This window comes from Poecilia reticulata, linkage group LG23 (genome assembly GCF_000633615.1).
Source record: "Poecilia reticulata strain Guanapo linkage group LG23, Guppy_female_1.0+MT, whole genome shotgun sequence".
NCBI lineage: Eukaryota > Metazoa > Chordata > Actinopteri > Cyprinodontiformes > Poeciliidae > Poecilia > Poecilia reticulata.
The window spans coordinates 3,193,556-3,212,552 of record NC_024353.1 but is presented as its reverse complement, the minus strand read 5'-3'; the positions used below and the strand labels follow the sequence as shown (position 1 = coordinate 3,212,552).

At 38.7% G+C, this 18,997-nt stretch overlaps 2 protein-coding genes across 4 annotated transcripts; both read left to right on the top strand.

Annotated features, from left to right (window-relative positions):
* Nucleotides 1-5,967: 5,967 nt before the first annotated feature.
* lum (lumican) lies at nucleotides 5,968-10,127 on the top strand. Its single transcript, XM_008400580.2, has 3 exons — nucleotides 5,968-6,087; nucleotides 7,308-8,215; nucleotides 9,237-10,127. Exons 2-3 carry the CDS (start codon nucleotides 7,342-7,344, stop codon nucleotides 9,389-9,391), a joined length of 1,029 nt encoding a protein of 342 aa, XP_008398802.1. The 5' UTR covers nucleotides 5,968-6,087; nucleotides 7,308-7,341; the 3' UTR covers nucleotides 9,392-10,127.
* Nucleotides 10,128-12,622: 2,495 nt separating this feature from the next.
* Nucleotides 12,623-18,466, top strand: kera (keratocan). 3 transcript variants are annotated; one of them, XM_008400579.2, is made up of 3 exons: nucleotides 12,623-12,811; nucleotides 16,680-17,547; nucleotides 17,647-18,466. In XM_008400579.2, exons 2-3 carry the CDS (start codon nucleotides 16,686-16,688, stop codon nucleotides 17,814-17,816), a joined length of 1,032 nt encoding a protein of 343 aa, XP_008398801.1. In that variant the 5' UTR covers nucleotides 12,623-12,811; nucleotides 16,680-16,685; the 3' UTR covers nucleotides 17,817-18,466. The 3 variants fall into 3 exon arrangements, with proteins under 3 accessions (XP_008398801.1, XP_008398800.1, XP_008398799.1); XM_008400578.2 differs by having other exon boundaries at nucleotides 12,623-12,815; XM_008400577.1 differs by lacking the exon at nucleotides 12,623-12,811 and adding an exon at nucleotides 15,729-15,827.
* The last annotated feature ends 531 nt before the right edge of the window (nucleotides 18,467-18,997 follow it).

The window sequence follows — 18,997 nt, the reverse complement described above, 5'->3', positions numbered from 1 at the left end:
TCAGCTCTCTGAAATCTGAAGACATATATGTTTGCACAAGAAACCATTTCATGCTCCGCTGCAGATTTATTATCCTCCAGCCATTTAAGATACTTTAGTATGAATATTTACACTAAGCACAAATAAATTTGGTCCATATGACATTCACTAGTTGTGATTTGAAGTAAAAAAAAGCACATTTTGAAGACCAATGTGTCGTACAGATGATTTAGTGCCTCGTAGTGCCATTTTTCTTATCCAACATCAAAATGTGGTTCGCAGTGCAGCCATAGAACAAAACCACAATTTTTATTTCTTATTCAATTACTTCTCTTTTTTGGCTTACCACACAAGTACGAATATAGGATATGTTTTCATGCAGTAAATTGTTCTGTCCTGTAATCATGAGGGAGATTTTTATGTTCTCAAATTGATTTGATAAAAAAATAGATTTTTGGGGGGGGTCCAAGTTTATTTATGTTAAAATCGTTCTTGCTTAGAGTCATTTCTCGTAATTATAGAATATATATATATATATATATAAAGACTCATTGCTGCAGTGTCTTTTTCCTGCAGCTAACAATCTGGCACCTAAACTAGCTACTTGATTCAGTCCCCACAATGATTATAAACAGCACAGCTGTTTGTAGCATTTGTGACTCAAGTCAAGTCATTGCACAAAGGCTCTGTTTAAAACCAATGACTCCGGCTTTCTGTGTGAATGACTTTAGCAGTTTTGGTGGCGTGTGTCTTCAAAACCCCTGATTCGTTGGCTTGGTGCTTCGTGGCTAATGAGGCAGACAGATTCTATCCATGTTCGTCAACACAGACTCTGGTTTGTTGAAGGAAACTAGAATGGCTTTGAAATGGTGACATGCTAAATGTATTACCCTACCAAAGTCATTTTTCTTGTCTTGTGAGTACAGTGTAATAAATCTTTAATTGTATTTGCCAAATACTCTTAACTTTAGAAAGGTTAAGAGTACTGTTTGACTGAAAGTAGGGCAAAGTCAACCCTATGCTGTAGTTACTCTAAGAGGTGACTAACAATAATATAGCAAATATACAGAAAATTGTAAAATAACCTTTAAGAAGGTATCAAATATACTTCTATTAAGGCCATTTTTTTATTAGAAGCAAGCAAAAAAAATCAACATAATTATCAGAAATGATGACTTAAAACATGCTTGTTTGTAAATACAACGTGTTTCACTTAGTGAATTGAGTTACAGAAATCTTTTCAATAATTACTGAGATGCACCTGCATAAACTAAGACCAGATGTCAAGAGTGAGTAGTAATTTTCTGAATCATTGCATTCCCCTCAATTTATGGCTAAACAAAGTAAAAGGTGTTGGTTTCCTTATGAAACCAACACCTTTAACAACAAATACGCAGATGAAAAGTGCAATCTTGCAGCTCTCTCCACGTGATTCTGAACTTCTGCGTCTTTGCAACAGGACAAAGCGTCAGTGTTTGAGTCCTGGGGCTCATCCTAAAACTTTCAGAATGAGTTCAGCTCTGCACTTCAATCTGTTGCCCCCAAGTGGCGATTTCCAGACCAGCACCCTGTCCGCCTCTTTCCATGAATCGCTCTCCTGAGCGTGGTCCAATTTGAGGATCTGAAGAGACATTTATCTTCTGGACCCTATAGGCACGTATAGCTTCTAGCTTGAGGCTTACTGCAAATATTCCTGTGTGTTTAGACATGCGTGTCGGACAGCTTTAGCTCATGTGCAGCCGCTGGCAGGCGGAGAAGCCAGCGTTGTGTTTGACTGTTCACTAAAATCACATTTGCGCACACTTGTTTAAGTGTGTGTGTGTGTGTGTGTGTGTATGTGTGTGGGGCTTTTTACTGTGGCACTTATGCAACCAAAGTAGCCTGAGCTCTTTAACCTTGTCAAAACAGATAAGAGACAAGATCCTGAAAGGAAAAAAAAAGTGTTTGTTTTCAATCTGTCCAACTCAAAAAAACATCACGATTAAAATTAGTGTGCTTTTTAACGCTGATTCTGAAACCATAGCAATGTGTGTTAAAGTTAGCTGCAAGCATGACTTCTTATATATCACATAAAAACACTAATGACCTCTTAGGTGGTTTTATAATTTGGGGATTCTTTTAAAAAAAAAATAAAAATCAGGACGGTTCTGTGATGCAAGACGACTCGGGCAAACACGAGCGGACGTCATGTGCTTTAAGAAGATCTCCGCCTTGGATTCACATGTGAGCCCATGAGACTCCAGGTGAGAGAACGGCGCGGCCTGCCTGCTTGCCTGCGCAGGGCATGAGTCCCGGGTTAAGGCGCGCTGCAGGAACAGAAGGTGGTGTCTGGGTGCCGTCTGAGGTTTTATTAGAAGCTCCTGTGTGTCTGCGCCAAGAAGCCTGAGAATATCCTGTTTGCTAATGTGCTTGCTTGGATCTCCATATGTGTACCCTTTGACAAAGCATGGCCATGTGGGCTCCAGCTGTATTTTTTTCCCCCCTTTCTCAACATGTGCTGGAAATATGTATTAGCGTGCATTCACAGCAAACGCATAAAGTTTGTATTCTAACTTCTTATGGGTCATTTTTTTTACTTAAATATTTTTGATTAGCTAATTAGGCTCAAGTTGGAGAGAGAAGCTGTTAGAGGGGGGGGGATTTTTAGATACTCTTTAAAGAATCTGTATGTTAAGTTGTCTATTTTTATTTGAAATAGAGAAACAATAATACAAAAATAATCATACATACATCATAGTTCTAATAATTTTATATGTGCTTCTTCTGGGGTTGCATGGATTGTAATATATAAAGCTAAGCAAAAACATTTAACGTGTGGTTAATTAGTTTTAGTACCCTTTAAAGAATTGTTAGCAACATTTTATACGTTTTTTTATTGTTATTATTTGGCTTCGCTCGTTGGGATTGACAGCAATGTTTGACCAGCGTAACACAAACATTTATCACAGTAATTAACTGATACATTGTCGGCCTCTTAAAGGCACACATTTCATCTTTAACTCACTTTCTGTACAATCCTAGCTTCATGAGTTCTACGTCACCCTTGGTTTTTGCCTTACAAACTTCTTTATTTCTCTGTGACGTAGATGAAATTTTGTTTTTGTCTTTAAAAAAAAAATAAAAATCAGAGATTTTGGTTGCAGTTGGTGCAGATTCACCAGTTTCACATCATTAGATTTTTTTTGTTCCTTCACATCCCAAAGATTGAGCTGCTGCCATGACCCTGGCATGTGTCAACAAGCAACTGGACAGCTGTACCTAACGAAGTCCACCTTCTTCACTTTGAAAAAAATTAGACTGAACATGATTTAGAGACATGTTTTACAGAAATGTTTGTTGTATTTTGGTAAAGCCTGATAACTTTGCTGGCATCCACAGATTCATGACATTGTGGAAGATCTGCAGTAAAACGTGTCAGATTACTTTAAATTTACCTCCCAGTGGAACATTTGAATAAATCCAAGAATCTATGTATGATTGCACTGAAATGATCTTTTTTATAAAGTGCCTTGCTGTGACGTTCGTTGTGAATTGACACTCTATCTAAATAAACTGAATTGAATTTGAATCTTTCCAAGGAGAAAAAAGCTTTCCTTTTATGTCTTCCCTTTCTCAGATCTAATCTGACTGGTGATCCGATTACTCAAAAATTCAGAAAGCAAAAGAACTGTATTTATCTGGCAGCCAAACCCGCCACAGCAGGTCGATGCCTCCGTTACACACTGCTGTGGCGTCCCACTCCTCAACCAGCCTGAACCAAACACCCAAAACGTCTCCACAGATGTTCGGTGGGGTTAGTAATCAAGCAGTAACCCGAGTACTAAGAAAACACTCCTGAAAGCAAGTGCTCCAAGAGAGAATTAGAGAGCAAGAGTCAAACATCAAGACACTCAAACAGAAACAGTGTGACATGGAAATGACAGAGAAAAACAACAACAAAACAAATAAAAAAATCTGGAACGATTTATGAGTGTTTTCACACTAAACGCTACCAGCGACAGAGGTAGAAACACGGCAACCTCAAGGCAATAAATATTTGCGGCCGTGCCGAGATGAAGTGACAGAAGCATAAACTGTAACCTGACCGAGAAACAAACAGTTCCCTTCCAAAGCAAACTGGAAGGAGTAGTTATTTGTCACTTTTTGCAGCTGCGGGAGTTTTATACCTTACGCCTAATCAGAAGTTCGATATCGACTGATTAAATGCGAGATGTAAAAAGAACCGGCGTGCATTGAACGCATGGTTTATCTGAAGCTCAGGTTTTAATTCAGCTTTGTAGAAATCTGAACCAGATTACCAGCAACTTTGAGATTAGATAACACATCTGTCCTCTTGTTAGATATTTATCTAACCAAAAATGTAATGAGAAGGTTTCATTGCAAGGTTTTCCACTTGAGGAAAAAGACCTTCCTTCTGTCCAGTTTTGACAGAATATTTTATTGATTAAGCACCAAAAATGCCGAGCTGATTGTCGCCTTGAAATCTAACTTTTTTGTCTACAACTCTCGTGAAACAGAGAAGCTTTTCAATTTCAGTTTCACTTCTCGGACGAGAAGTGCAAGAAGTGGAGCATAATGAGTCGATGCAAGTAAAATTCAAGAAATTCTTTTCGAACCCATTGAAAGCAGGAAAACAAGTTATCAACCTAACGTTATATTAATCTTATTTACAGAGCTTAATGAGGGTTCTGCCAATTCACAACTGTTGCAAATGCAACTGGATGAGTTTCTCATGAACGCATCTTAGCTGTTCGGTTGAAGTGTACAGTTCAGAGCCTGAGATCTTGCTTTGTTTGTTCGCTACATTCTCTAATAAACTTTTGTGGTCTTCACAGATCGTAGATTTTTTACAAACTAAGCTTTTTTTTCATACGCAGCTGCATTATTTACTAATTAGATGACATCTGGAGGCACTTAGTGGCGCCAGATTTTATTTACGGGCATCAGAGTCAAGGCAATGGAATGCAAGTGCAAACCCCGCTTCTCGTATTCTCGTTTGCAAAAACATCCCCATCTCATTTGCCTTCCACTCTTGGTCTTGCTCGTAAAAACCCCAAATAAATGTGCTGAAGTCTGCGGCTTTAATGTGACAAAATGGGGAAAAAGTTCAGATGACATGATTAGTTTTTGCAAAGTCACGGAATGCCAAGCAAGAATCAGAGGAGTGAAAGTTTTCCACAGAAAAGCAGAATGTTATGCAAGTAGAGGACCAGAGAACTGAGACCAATTAGATCCAGGTGTCGGTTCTTGGCGTAATGAAGTGCTGAAAATCCACCCACAAAAACAGACAGAGGTTTTCGTCCACCGCACTTTCATTACTTATTGTTTTTTAAAGTAATTTTCTCTCTTTTCCAAAAACTCTTCCAGAGATTTAGCAAGTTAGAACAAGAATAAAGGCTCAATGGTCAGAATCACGATTCAGACATATGGGATCAATTGCACTTGCTTAAAAACCCGATGGTGAATATTTTTACTTGTCAAAAAAAACAAAACAGACGGGAAAACGAAATGTTTGCCTCCAGTGTTCTGCAAGTCTGCCTTTGCCGTTTTTATGTCCGTTCTCCGTCAGAATTTCCGAAGCCTGGCTGCGGATTAATTTATTCATGTTGAGGAGCAGCGTCTGGGCTGCGAACCTGCCAAAGATGATTTTCACATTTTTCCATAAAGCTTCGTCTCCATGTCAAAGATTTTTCCATAAACAGCCACGCAAACTTGGTTTTTAATTTCCGAGCAGAACTAATGACCGTTTGTGAGCTAGCAGGTAGACTCAAACTGTTTCAGAAAACTTCAAGGCGAAAGGAAAGAGATTTATTTTTTCTTTTAAACTATTCAACATCTATTGCTACACCTAAGCTCGATTGTTTGAGTTTAGTGTTTTTTGATGATGATCCCCCGTTACGTTCCCACTGATCACGCCCTGACTCCCGTTCGCTGAGCCTCCCATCTTCCCCTCCTCTTTCTCCTTCTGTCTCTCCATCAATACCCGTCACTCCTCCCCCTTTCCTTCTTTCTCTCTGATTTTCTCCAGAGACTTTCAGCTTTTGAACACCACATTGTTCTTTCCTCCTGGCCCTCCGCTCAAAAAAAAAAAAAAAAAGAGAAGCACAGGTAAGCTTGCATGGATTTGTGATTTCCTCTTTGAATATTCCATTTTATTCCCGTTTTCCGGATGGAAGTGCTGGGGCTGCAGGGCACAGGCTGCATCACAGAAGGCAAAAATCATTTCTGCATGAAAAATGACTCCTGAAAGTTTGATGGTTTTGCATTTTGACAGCTTAGTGTGAAATGAACATGTTTCTATGTTTTCACAATGCTTTTGTTTGGCTTTGAAGAGTAATTCCTCATTTTTGGATCCAGAATCTTTTCGGCATTTCCACTGGGTCTGGAATTAATCAGCCTAGAAATACATGACCTGCAAACCTGCCATGTAATAAAACGCTTTTTTGTGGTTGTTGACAGCCTTTAACGTTGAACTCCAGTAATGTTTTCAGAGTAGTAAAGAAAAGTTACCCATTTGCAGTTTGTTCATTTCTGGAACATTCTGGATTTGTTTGGTTTTATTTGAGCTTTAGATGCAATTACTTTATAACGGTGTTCGAAGACTACGACTCCCTTGTCTGCTTTACATGGACTCATATGTCAAAATACATTGAAGTGGGTGTGGCCACTGTGTATGTTGTGCAGGCTTCACAGCTTTTTTCATCACCTACAAAGTGTTTACGTCTTTATTTTTCCGCTGTTTTTAACTTTCATTATTAATACATGAGTTCTAAAAAAAAACAGTTACTTTTTTATTTAAAAAAAGAATATTTTCCCTGCTTTACGTCCTTCTACAGATATTTCTCAAATTAGAACATGAAAAAAAGTGTCTCTAACTGAATTAAGGTGAAATATTTAGTATCATTACACACAGTGGTATAGTTAAATAATGTTTTGTTGTTACTTTTAATTAGCTAAAAGCTAATGAAAACCCAAAATTAAGGGGTTTTTATATTAGAATATTACATAATGCTAATGAGATTGTGCAACCTTCCTAAAATGATGACCTAGGTTGGTTTTTGTTTTGTTGTTTGTTTTTTTGCCAAAAAAAAAAAAAAAAAACATTTTAAAATTCACTTTTCTCATAAGTTTATTTTTAATAAATGCTTGGAATATGTTACTGTGTAGCGATTGTTAGCGTCATACACCAAACTGAATGCCAATTTTTTTGTTTCCTGAAAACTGTTATTGATATTCATCTGTAGGAGAGATGTTTCGATGAATGTTATTTATCTTTCACTTTTCCTGTTTTTAACTTGTGTAACCTTATTGTGTTTTTTTTTTGCCAGCTTCTCTTTTTTTCTTTCCCTGTCCACAGCAGCCATGTTTCCTCTCCATGTCATCCTCTTGGTACTACTGGCCAACATCGCTCAGTGCCAGGATTACGACTACGACTACCAACCATTTTCCATGCTTGGGCCGTCAGGGCCAAACTGCAACAAAGAATGTGATTGCCCAATCAATTTCCCAAGTGCAATGTATTGCGATAGCCGCAAGCTAAAGTTTGTCCCTGTAGTTCCCACTGGGATCAAGTACCTGTACCTCCAGAACAACTTGATTGAAGAGATCAAGGCGGGAGTTTTTGATAACGTCACCGACACCCTGCGCTGGCTGGTGCTCGACAACAACCAGATCACCAATGCCAAGGTAGAGAAAGGCACGATTGATAAACTGACGGCCCTGGAGAAGCTATTCTTCAGTTTCAACCAGATCACAGAGGCGGTCATTCCTCCCTCGAAGTCCCTCGAAGAGCTGAAGATGACGAACAACAAGTTGTCCAAGTTCCCGTCAGGACTCTTGAACGACAAGGAGAATTTGACCTCCGTCAGCCTCCAGCACAACGAGCTGACCTCTGAAGGCATCGCAGACGCGTTCAAAGGCCCCAAGAAGATGCTGTCGTTGGACTTGAGCCACAACAAGCTGAAGAAGCTGCCGGCCGGAGTCCCGAGCTCGCTGGAAATTCTCTACGCTGATTTTAATGAGATCGATAAAATCGGAGCAGGGTACCTGAAGAAGCTGCCCACCCTGCGGTACCTGAGGGTCTCCCACAACAAGCTGCAGGACTCTGGGATTCCTGCCGGGGCGTTCAATGTGACTTCGCTCTTGGAGCTGGACCTGTCGTTCAACAAACTTCAGTCGATCCCTGAGATCAACGAGCAGCTGGAGCAGCTCTACCTTCAGGCCAATGAGATCAACAGTAGGTTTATGCTCTGCATATGAAGACATGACGAAACATCTTCATAAACTTCATTTTAGATGTTAGTCAATTAGTCTGACCTCCAGCAGAGCCTGTCTGAATGTGAGCTGCCATCTTACACCGGATTATTTAGCCATTTTATTTTCCTGCAAAAACTTTAAAAAACACCTTTTGAGATCTCCCCCCTAAAATTAAAGGTTTTTGTTTCTGTTGGTTTTTAGTACAGTCATCTTAGCATTTGAGTAAAGTGGAAATGTTAGATCAAGAACTTGACAGAACGGATCGGCGTTGGTCATTTTGACCTTTTGCCGTATCGTACTGCTGCAGCATCACTTGTTTCATTACCAACTTTTTCACATATGAAAACAATATTTTGCTCCAACTCTCCATCAATCAGAACACATCACTGGAATTAACTGTAAAAACAATGAAAATGTGGGATCAGCATGATCACGAGTCATAATCTTTCATATTTCCAGGAGTCAACTGTCCCGACTAATGATCAAAATCAGAATCGACAGAAATAGAAAAGAATATAAAACATTCAGAAAATGTTTGATATGTAATTTTGTTATTCTGTATGTGAGACAATAATTCAGTAAAATATTAAATTAATACATATATCATGATTAAGATCATGGATGCAAATATGTTGATTACAGGTAAGAAATGTAGGTATGCTGGGACAAAATGAATCTACTTATGTACCAAATAGTGGTCCATATCGACAAAGGGGGGAATTAACCCAAAGTCAAAAAGGAAATATCAACAAAACAAGAAAGTTCGTTTTTTTCACATGGGGAATTATAATTAATCTGATAATCTTAAAATGGTTGAATATTTAAAGTAAATATTCACATATACAGATACAGTCAGTCTATCTTTCAATAAAATCCTCCAAATAACATCACAAAGCTTACAAAGCTCATAACATTATTTAAAGGACGCAGTGGAAGACGAGGTTCAAATGTAATACTTGGGAGGATTCGAACGTTCACCACCTGTTTTCTGTTACCCACAGAGTTCGATCTGGCGAGTTTCTGCAAGTTCACAGGACCACTGAACTATTCACGTCTCAGACATCTGCGTCTGGACGCCAACAACGTCACGCACACCGACATGCCCGCCGAGTCCGCAAACTGCCTGCGTCAAGCTTCGGACATCATGTTTGAATGAGAACCTCCCCCTCTCTGCCCCCCGTCCGGTCCAAGAGTCCATCATCTGCTGCCATGACAACGTCAACCCAAAGCCTTCGTGGATCAAGATCCCTCCTACGTCTGTGCACTTATTGCAAGCATTTAGCAAATATGAAATATTGCTCTCATCTCCATTCGTCTGCTGTCACAATTTTACTTTTCTTTCAAAACACACATTCGCAGAAGAAAATGTGGGATTTCATTGGAAACACAGTAAAGCAGGAGACAAATTAAACATTCCAGCTTTGTATATAAATATGCCAAATATAAAACCCATTGGAATGTCTTACTTTCTTGAGTATCATATTTTAGCTATAAAGTAATTTTGTAATCTGTCTTGTATGTTCCATGTTTGTATGTTAATGATATGTAGCACAATCCAGATAGACGTCCTCAGATTTCAGAGTGTAATGTAAGCAAATGTGAAATAGCTGAGCTGATTCATAGCAGCCATATTTTAGCATCTTGAATGTATCAAAGTGGACAAAAAGGAAAAATACTGGAGTTGTGAACTCACAACTACCTGCTTTAAATTTGCCTTTTTTTTTCTTCTTCATATTAACAGCTTAAAGACCCACAATTGTTTTGATCAACGAAATGCCTTCTGTACAAGAAAATAACTTTTTGAAGCAAGCAATAAGTAATATGCATTGCTAATGTGCTTAAAGTTTAATACTTTGTATTCTTGTAATAGGAAATAAAAGTTCAATAACTCATATCTGGAGTCATTTTTTTATTAAGTTATTATGCACCACACTGATTAGTGTACTTTCACAGTTTTTGCAGTTGTTAGCCACAATAAATGCAGTTACGTCAGTTTTATATTTATGTGGTAAAATTAGGATATTTCCAGGGGTTTTTGTGTTGTGCCTGATCCTGCATGTAGATTAAAACAATAAGATAACCGAGTACTGTTATCAGAAGATAAAAATATCAAAATATAATAAAGCATATGCAACAAGATTTGTTGCTGAAGTTGTGAAAATTGGAAAAATTTGTGTCAAATAAGAAAAATCCTAATTTAAACATAGTTGATTCTCAAAAAGTTACACAATTATTTTGAAACTCCCAAAGTTACGGGGCCTGTCTTCAGCCAAAAAAAACTCAAATGCTGTCTTGGAAATAATTCCAAGGATTCAAAAATATCTTCTTGATATCCATGATGTCATAAAATGTTTGAGGTGTTGACTTAATTCATCCACAAACGTAAATTAGCCATTCAGAGGCTTAAAAAGGCATCATGACCTGTTCAAGCAGATCGCAATCTCAGTGCAAATAGACTTCAGACTTTAAAGAAAGTGAAAAGAAATCTTTTTGAAAAAATGTCTCTCATTATGATGACATTTAGTAAATACAAATAATTTAGCATGTTACAAAATTAACTTGCAAAAGTTAATTTTCCAAGTTAATTTGACATAAAACAGGAAAAATTTTAGTTTGATGTAATGTCAAACTAGGAAAAGTCTGATTTGCATGTCTTCATATAGAGTGAAAATTGATTTCATCTTTAGTTTTCACTTAGGATATGATCCCTATTTGCTTGGCTTGAGGCAAAGGCTCCTCTTTATGTTAAATGGATTTTAACAATACTAAATTATTGAACAACAAAAAACTATCCCTAGATGGAGCCCATAGATTTCATCCCAACTTACTTAAAATGAAATTTAGCTGCTATGAAGTGAAGCACTTACAGCACTTTCTTCTGAAATGAATCTGCATTAACTATTTCTGCTGTAACCCTAATACCACTCAGAAGAGTAAAAAACATAAATAAATAAAAAATGTGCTTTCTCCACACTCCCATAACCATCTTACATCATGTTACATGCTTGCTTTAACAACTGCTTCTATATTTCACATGTTTTCATACAGTCATTTGCACCGATTCTAAATCTAGGACAATTTCCTCCTTCTCCCTCTGCTGTTGCTCTTATTTAAAATCCAGGAGTAAAGCTCCTGCTGTCTGTGTCTAGACAATAAAGTCCTTCATGAAGCGGTAAGCCTCAAATCTTCCCACTTCAGACGGCGAGTGAAGGTACAATCAGCTTTTGCCGTTCAGCGGCCCCCGAAGTTTATCCTCCAGTCCAGACCGTCTCCAGCTGTTCTCCCTGTTTGCACTCGTTTTCTGCATCCATCCATCATCCCCCTCATCTGTTCTCCATCTCCTTTTTCAGATTTGCTTTCACTTTTTTCTTCTGTCGTCTTGTGATGTTTTCTGAAACATTTACTTCTTCTGTTTTTTACTTGAATATTTTGTTACATTTTAAATATTCGCATTTGCTTACTTTCTAATTAGAAAGGTAAAAGATTTTTACTAAAAAAAACAAACAAAAAAGTAGCTGTTAGAATCTAGGAATGTAAAAAGGCTGTTGTACAACACGTCCCATTAATATGTGTAAAAGTCTTAAAATAAATGGAGAATTTCTATGCTACAGATGAGCTCTGGAAATTTTATTTACCTTCCATACAGTCCTATTTCTTTGTAAATTTGAGCAAATTTGGTTCTTTTATCATTGTCTTTTCTGGTAGTTTAATCTTTTTGACAATAATCCAAAAGATTAAACTTGGATATTATTGTATTTTATTAGATTTTTCACTCAGATCTATTGTTTTTCATTTGAATTTTACAGGGTATAATTGAATTTGGAAAAAAGTTGAAATGGTTTGTCTATGTTTTCGAAATAAAACAAAGCATTTATCAAGCTAACAAAAGTCTCTTAACAAGACATTTTGTTCTAAGCCTGATTGCAAAATTTGCCAAAACCTCAAAGTTTTCGTTTCCATTAAGGACAACAAACAGTCATTTAAAGTTTCTGCAAGGGAAGAATCCTGTCTGCATTTGACAAAAATGCTTTCTACTTTAGGATTTGGTTGGTAGAGGGGCAACAAATATTAGCCTTGGGTTGTAGCAAAAGAGGGGCGGGTAACTCCTCTGCAACCTCACCTGTCAGCTTAGTATTACACCCTAAGGCCTGTTCGCTAAAACCGAGCCATTAACTGGTCTTGTACCCATTCCCCAGTTATGAGTCAAAAGCAAATCCTCCATTTAAAAAAAAAAAAAAAATGGTTTAGTTGGGTGGGGTTCCAGGACTTTATGGCTCTGAAGCCAACTGAAGATTTTAGAATAAAAAGTTGAAAGAGGTGGGAGAAAAACTGCTGGGCTGGCAGAAAATGTTAAGTGACAATTTCTGAAGGGACATCCCAGCTCGCAGTCGTCCTCCCACCGACGAGACTTGCTCTAGCCACTCGGTGCAACCGGTGTGCAAGGTGTTGCATGAAGATCTAACAGCAACTGAGGTCCAATCACTGTCTGCTGTGAGAGAGGACAATCATCACTGTGAGTTTCTGGAGAGGTGCGTTAGCCAAACCTCACCTGTCTGCAAATACTTCGCCTGGAAAAGTAGGTAATAATGTTAGTTTTCTTATTTTGTGATAAGTCTTGTGAGTTGCTGTGGTTAAATTTGTATAATGGTGGAACTAATGTAAATTTTTGTTTTAGCTTTTATCGTCTGACCTTCATGCCAAAACTCAAATAAAATCTCTCGACTAGTTTTGAAATCTAAATCTTAGGTGGGTTTTTTTAACATATTGGAAAAACAGTAACATTCAACTTAGCTTCACTTTTTAAACCTACTATTGTGATTTTTTTTCCAAACAACATGGGTCAGTGAAATCCACACCTATGCAATAATTACCCATAAACTGGGTTAACTTCTCTCAGCTCTAGATGTAATGATCCCTGCTAACAAACTCCCACAGTTTTAAAACACAGGAAAACTGGATGCAGTTCTGCAAACTCATACTGTGCACATGAAGGCTGCTGTGTAATTATAATAGCTGGCTCAGTGTAAAAGATCCTGGCAGGAAATTAGTACTATGAGAATCCTCAGCATGTGTTTCTCTTTAGTTCTCTCAGGCACGATGTTGCAAGTATTTGTTTTCAGTAAATATGCGTTTCATTTTACAGACATAGTAAAGCTGTGACTGTGACTGTTCAGCAGCAAATCCTGCACACAAGGTTATTTTAAAAAATGCATTTTACTTCTTTTTTCTCAGACATGGCATGAGCTCTTGGTCGTTTTTGCACATTCCTGACATCCTGCTGAGCTTAAAATTTACAGGATGGAGGAGTTGCATCAAGCTAACCTTAGCAGTGAGGCTTTATAAAGTAGATAGATAAATTGGAAGAGCTGTTGTTCAAGAATATATCAAAAATCTTCTTTGTAAGACTCTTCTTCTCATTTGCTAACCATTGTGACAAAAAAAACCTCTTGACTTTAATTCATGTGTGAATTGATGAATCTGCTCCACTGAATCCCTATAGAGTTGTTTACAGTATAAAATTTGCTGGTTTTTTTCCAGAAAATCCAGTTTTAGATTATTAATCCATTATGCAATCTTCCAAATTTGCGTCGATCAATTACCAACGCACACAAATACACCCTGGGGCGAACTGGAGGAACTCTAATGGGCTTGCACTGCTGATCAAGGATAAGTGTTGCTCCTATCCTCACAGGTTGGCAGGGATTATCTCGCATTTGATCCTTTGCCGTCATAGTCAGAAATTAGCACAGTCTCACGCCTGCATGTCAAAAGGCCATTAAGCCTGATGTTAACTCAGCTCTGCAAAAGAATTTGCATCTTATGCCTGAAGCAAAATCTCGTAAACTTAAGTATGACCTCAGTCCCGTAAAACCGTTACCTCTTGCGCCAGTAGCTAATGTGTTCAACTTAAGACTTTTTTCATTTCCGTGCTTGGTGTTAATATTAGCTCATCTGGGCAAGATAACACATCCCAACCCCAAAAAACCTGAAATCCTTGTCAAATTAATATCAAATATCAAATTGAATTCACTTCACAAGACAAACTGTTCAAAATGATATCAGTTATATAGAATTTAGTCAAATCGATCTGGCACATTTGAACAAATTCAGTTCTATTTAGGTCAATTTAGATCCAGTTACATGAACATTCCAGTTCAATTTAAATCATTGCATGCCAACTGGTAAAATGTTACACAACATAGGGATCCCAACTGATTCTAGCTTCGCAGCAGACGGGAGCCAGTCCATTTAAACAGGAAGAAACCTCCAGCAGAACCGGGCTCAGTATGAGGAGCTGTTTGCTGAAACTGACAGAGTCAAAAGGATAGGAAGCATTTTCAAGTATTGCTCCGTGACTACTGCAGGAGTAAAGTGCAGTAATAGTTCAGCCTATTGCTTAATTCATGAAAGAAACACTGGGTCAGGAACACTTCAGGAAAAGGAAAAATAAAGAATATGCAGTTTTTGGTAACAACTCTGCCTTCAATTACTCCATTCAGGAAAAGGGAAACACGGCATCATTGAACCAGTTGTACTAACCAAATTACAGATTGGTGATTTCAGCAATAGCTTCAACATTCACTCAGGTTACAGTATCACTAGACCAGGAGTACTCGTGTAACGGTTAATGGAAACAAAAGCTCCAGCCAATGACTCCACTGAGGAAAAAGACATAGTTAAACACAAAATCATTAGTTGGAGGACTTACACCAAACAAAAAAAAAAGTTAAAAAAAGCAAGATATTCATTAATGACTAACTAGGAAAGACAGTCACTAGATCATGTTTATCTGGGGAAAAAACTTTATAGGCAGCCATTGCAAAAAGAAATGGAGAGAAGCAGGTGAAATCAGCAGTGTAAAAAATGAACACACAGGAATTCCTGACAAGTGAAATGAGGGTTTCATTTGTTATGAATATATCAGTTGTAATAATATCAGTTACATGTGCTTTATTTTTTCCATAGTTTACCCTCTGGCATTGACCATGGTGTCCTGTTCTCACCGTCCTGGCAGACAGGCTGGCTTGTTGGATAACTTTTAAACTCTGTTTAGATAATTTCCATGTTGGGATACAGACGTCTCTACCCATTACACTGAATTTGTGTTTAGACACTACGTTCGCTGTTGTCTGTAAGCAGATAAACTTTGTAACTTGCAGAGTAATTGATCCTGATTGCCCTCTCAATAAATTACCCTCAAATTTAGCTCAAGTTAAATTTCCCCTTAGAAGTTGATAAGGGGCACTGGATTTATTTAAGATCGGTCATTCCTGCATGAGGACGAAGGGCTGTCAATGTGGACATTAGCAATCCAAGAACAAGTACATCTAAGCAAAGTGGGCCATGTCACTGAGCATTAAAAATACTTAACAACCCGTACAACTCTAGGAGATTATGACCCCCTTTGTTTGGGTCATCTGATTGGCTAAGAAGGGCTTTAAGGTCATCCTGAGTGACAGGTTGGCACATGTTGAATGAAACAGGCTCTGGTACAAATACGGGGGACTAAGACGAGCATCCCTGTCATTTCAGACCACGCTTGATCACTTACTGAGGAAGGACATTGCAAAGAAAACTTTAGAGAACTAAAGGTAAGATGAGCTTCTGAGAAGAAGCGAGATTAGTCATGCTTCCCTGTGATTATAGGTGGAGATGTTTATTAGAAGGAAACTCACGATTCTGTGATAGAAACGGATTTGTATTCAATTTGTCGTTGATTGTTTTGTCTAGCAGGCCCATTGATGCTTGGTGGAATGACATTTGCACCACACCTTGTGTACAAACTAAAGTCAAAAGCTTTGGTCTTTCTGACCACAGGCACAGCTCTGAAAAAGGGGTGATTCAGCTTCGTCTTTGAAGTGAGCTCATCCAGGGAAAAGTATGCCCTATGCAAAATGAGTTCCAGACAAACATGGAGCGCGTCAAGAATTTAAACAAGCAACAGATGGTAGCTGAGACAAATCAAGCGAAAGTTTAAAGGGGAGGACTGACAGGAGCTGACAAGACCTCCGCTAGACCTTGTTCATTCTTCTTGTGATTTTTGCTTTTAATGCTTCCTTATTAGCATGTTTACAGTCAGTCACTGAACTCTAATCCCTACAAATTGCATATTTCTTTTTTTTGTATGTCTCAATACGTCAGCTAAAAAAGTTGTGCAGTGAGCTTTGTAGTAAGGTGGGGTTTTTTCCAATTACAACTGAACAAGCAGCATCTTTCTACTGAGGGGACATTCGACTCATCTAAAGCAATTAACGTTGACCCAGTCTTTTAACCTCTGCTTTTGAAAGTAACGGAAGCTGATGCTGTGTCTAAAATCCTCTCGTCAGCAAAGTCCCTACAGAAGATTTCATTGCTCAAAAGCAACTAAACTAATGAAATGTTGGTTTCCTATTTGACTTTAATTGACTGCAGTAAATGTGTTATATTTTCTCTTTCAAACATAGGTCAACATGGCTGGTCTCCAGAAGATTTTGGTTGTTTTGTGCCTGGTAACACGAGCCATCAGCCAGGACATGCCTTACGAGGAACTCCTTGCCCAAATACAAGCCTGCCCCAGGGAGTGCAACTGCCCCCAAAACTTCCCTCGAGCCGTTTACTGTGACAACAAAGGGCTGAAGAGCATCCCTAAGATCCCCCCTTACACCTGGTATCTCTACCTGCAGAACAATCTTATTGAAACAATGCCATTAGATGCGCTGCAGAATGCAACACAGCTGCGCTGGATAAACCTAAACCGCAACAAAATTACAAGTGACAAAGTAGGCGAAGGTGTCCTAGGTGGGATGAAACATCTGGCCCACTTGTACATGGATGACAACCTCCTGTCCACTGTTCCTTCACCACTGCCAGTCAGCCTGGAGCATCTACGCCTCTCTCGCAATCGCATCTCCAAGATTCCCGCCGGTGTGTTTGTTGGCCTGGACAAGCTAAACTTGCTGGACCTCCAGGGGAACAAGCTGATGGACGACGCCGTCACTGAAGTGAGCCTAAAGGGCCTCACCAGCCTGGTCCAGATCAATTTAGCCAAGAACCAGCTGAGTAGCATGCCCCTTGGACTGCCACCTACCACCACCCAGCTTTTCCTCGACGGTAACAACATTGAAAAGATTCCTGATGACTACTTCAAAAGTTTACCCAAAATGGCATTTCTGAGGCTCAACCACAACAAGCTCGGCAGCGCTGGGGTTCCAAAAGACATTTTTAATATCTCCAGCATGCTGGACCTGCAGTTGTCTCACAATCAGCTGACCGAGGTTCCAGTCATTCCCTCAGGCCTTGAACACCTCTACCTTGACCACAATAAGATTGCAAGTAAGTGTTAGCTGAAGAAAATAAAAGGTGTTTTGGGAATCTTTATTTGTAGAACGTGAATCTAAATGTCTTGTTGCACTTCTACCTGCTCTATTCCAGGTGTGAATGGCTCTAGCGTGTGTCCCGTTTCCGTTGATTCTCTGGACGACTCGACGAACGACGGCGTGCCAAGACTTCGCTACCTCCGACTGGATGGCAATGAGATCAGTCCACCAATTCCCAGGGATGTCGTCTTGTGCTTTCGCCTCCTTAGGTCTATCGTTATCTAAACAGAAAACCAATAATGTGTTGTAAGCTAAATGACTTTCTGCACAACTATTGAAATGACGTGGATGTTGTTCCAGTCAATGAAACTTGAAAAGTCATCCACTGACATTAAGCTTTCCATTGTTTCATCTTGGAAAGTCTTTCAAGCGAAAAAAAGGAATGAAATCTGAAAAAAGCACACTGATCAATAGATGTTTTTGATAAAATATTTGCTGACCACTAGCTGTGCCTTATGTCAGTGAAGATACCAGTCTGTAGACCCCTGAACTTGTGTGCAAATAAATACAGAATGGGATATGGAGAGATTTGGGACTGAATTTCAAAAAGTTGCAAAATATCCATATTTTCAACTTCTTCTTTTTTTGTTTTTTGACACTTTATATTTGTAGATTTGGTGTTTTTATTTGCTTTTTAAAAGACGATCTGTCAAGTGTGCAGAAATATATATACTGTTGGTAATTTATTTTTATTTAATACTGGGTAAGAATTTGAATCCTGTGAATACTCATGGCCAACATTACTTCTTGTTTTGTACACAAAAATGTGAATATTTGCCAACTTATTTTTAACATTCTGGTCATTTTTTCTGAATACATTGTGCAAGGGACTTCATTTTAAATTATCTTCAATAAAACTTAGAATGAACATGTGATCATGCAATTGTGTTTTTTTGTTTTTGTTGTCGCTACATGAAGATTAAATATCTACCATAATTTGCGTACCTGTTAGCGTATTTTTATATACTTATCTCTGTTATTGTTCTGTCCAATTGTCTGTCAGTTTCACCAGTTCTACAAAAAAAACATTGCATAATTGTCATGATCCGTGTTTCTATGTGTTTATTTTCTAGTTTCTGTGTGATCCTGTTCCCTGTTAGTCCTGTCTCTGCGTCTTTCCGTTGATTGTCTCCCAGGTGTGTCTCGTTCCCGTGATTGCCCCGTGTGTATTTAGTCTCCCCTGTTGTCTGTGTTCTTCGTCGGGTCCTTGTCAATAGTTTGTCAATTGAATGCTCATTGATGTCACCTGTCTCCGTGCTGCCAGTTTTCCTCGTGCTGTTTCCCCGTTGTTCCTTGTTGTTGATCCTTGTCATTAAATTCATCATTTTCGCTACATCCTGGTTCCTGCCTGCGTCTTCACTCACCGGAAAACACCGCTTCATGACAGAAGGACCCGACCACGACCA

Coding starts and splice junctions, on each gene's coding strand:
- kera (XM_008400579.2), top strand. CDS start 16,686: ATGGCTGGTCTCCAGAAGATTTTGGTTGTTTTGTGCCTGGTAACACGA. Junction 17,548..17,646: donor TGACCACAATAAGATTGCAA/GTAAGTGTTAGC, acceptor GCTCTATTCCAG/GTGTGAATGGCTCTAGCGTG.
- lum (XM_008400580.2), top strand. CDS start 7,342: ATGTTTCCTCTCCATGTCATCCTCTTGGTACTACTGGCCAACATCGCT. Junction 8,216..9,236: donor TCAGGCCAATGAGATCAACA/GTAGGTTTATGC, acceptor TGTTACCCACAG/AGTTCGATCTGGCGAGTTTC.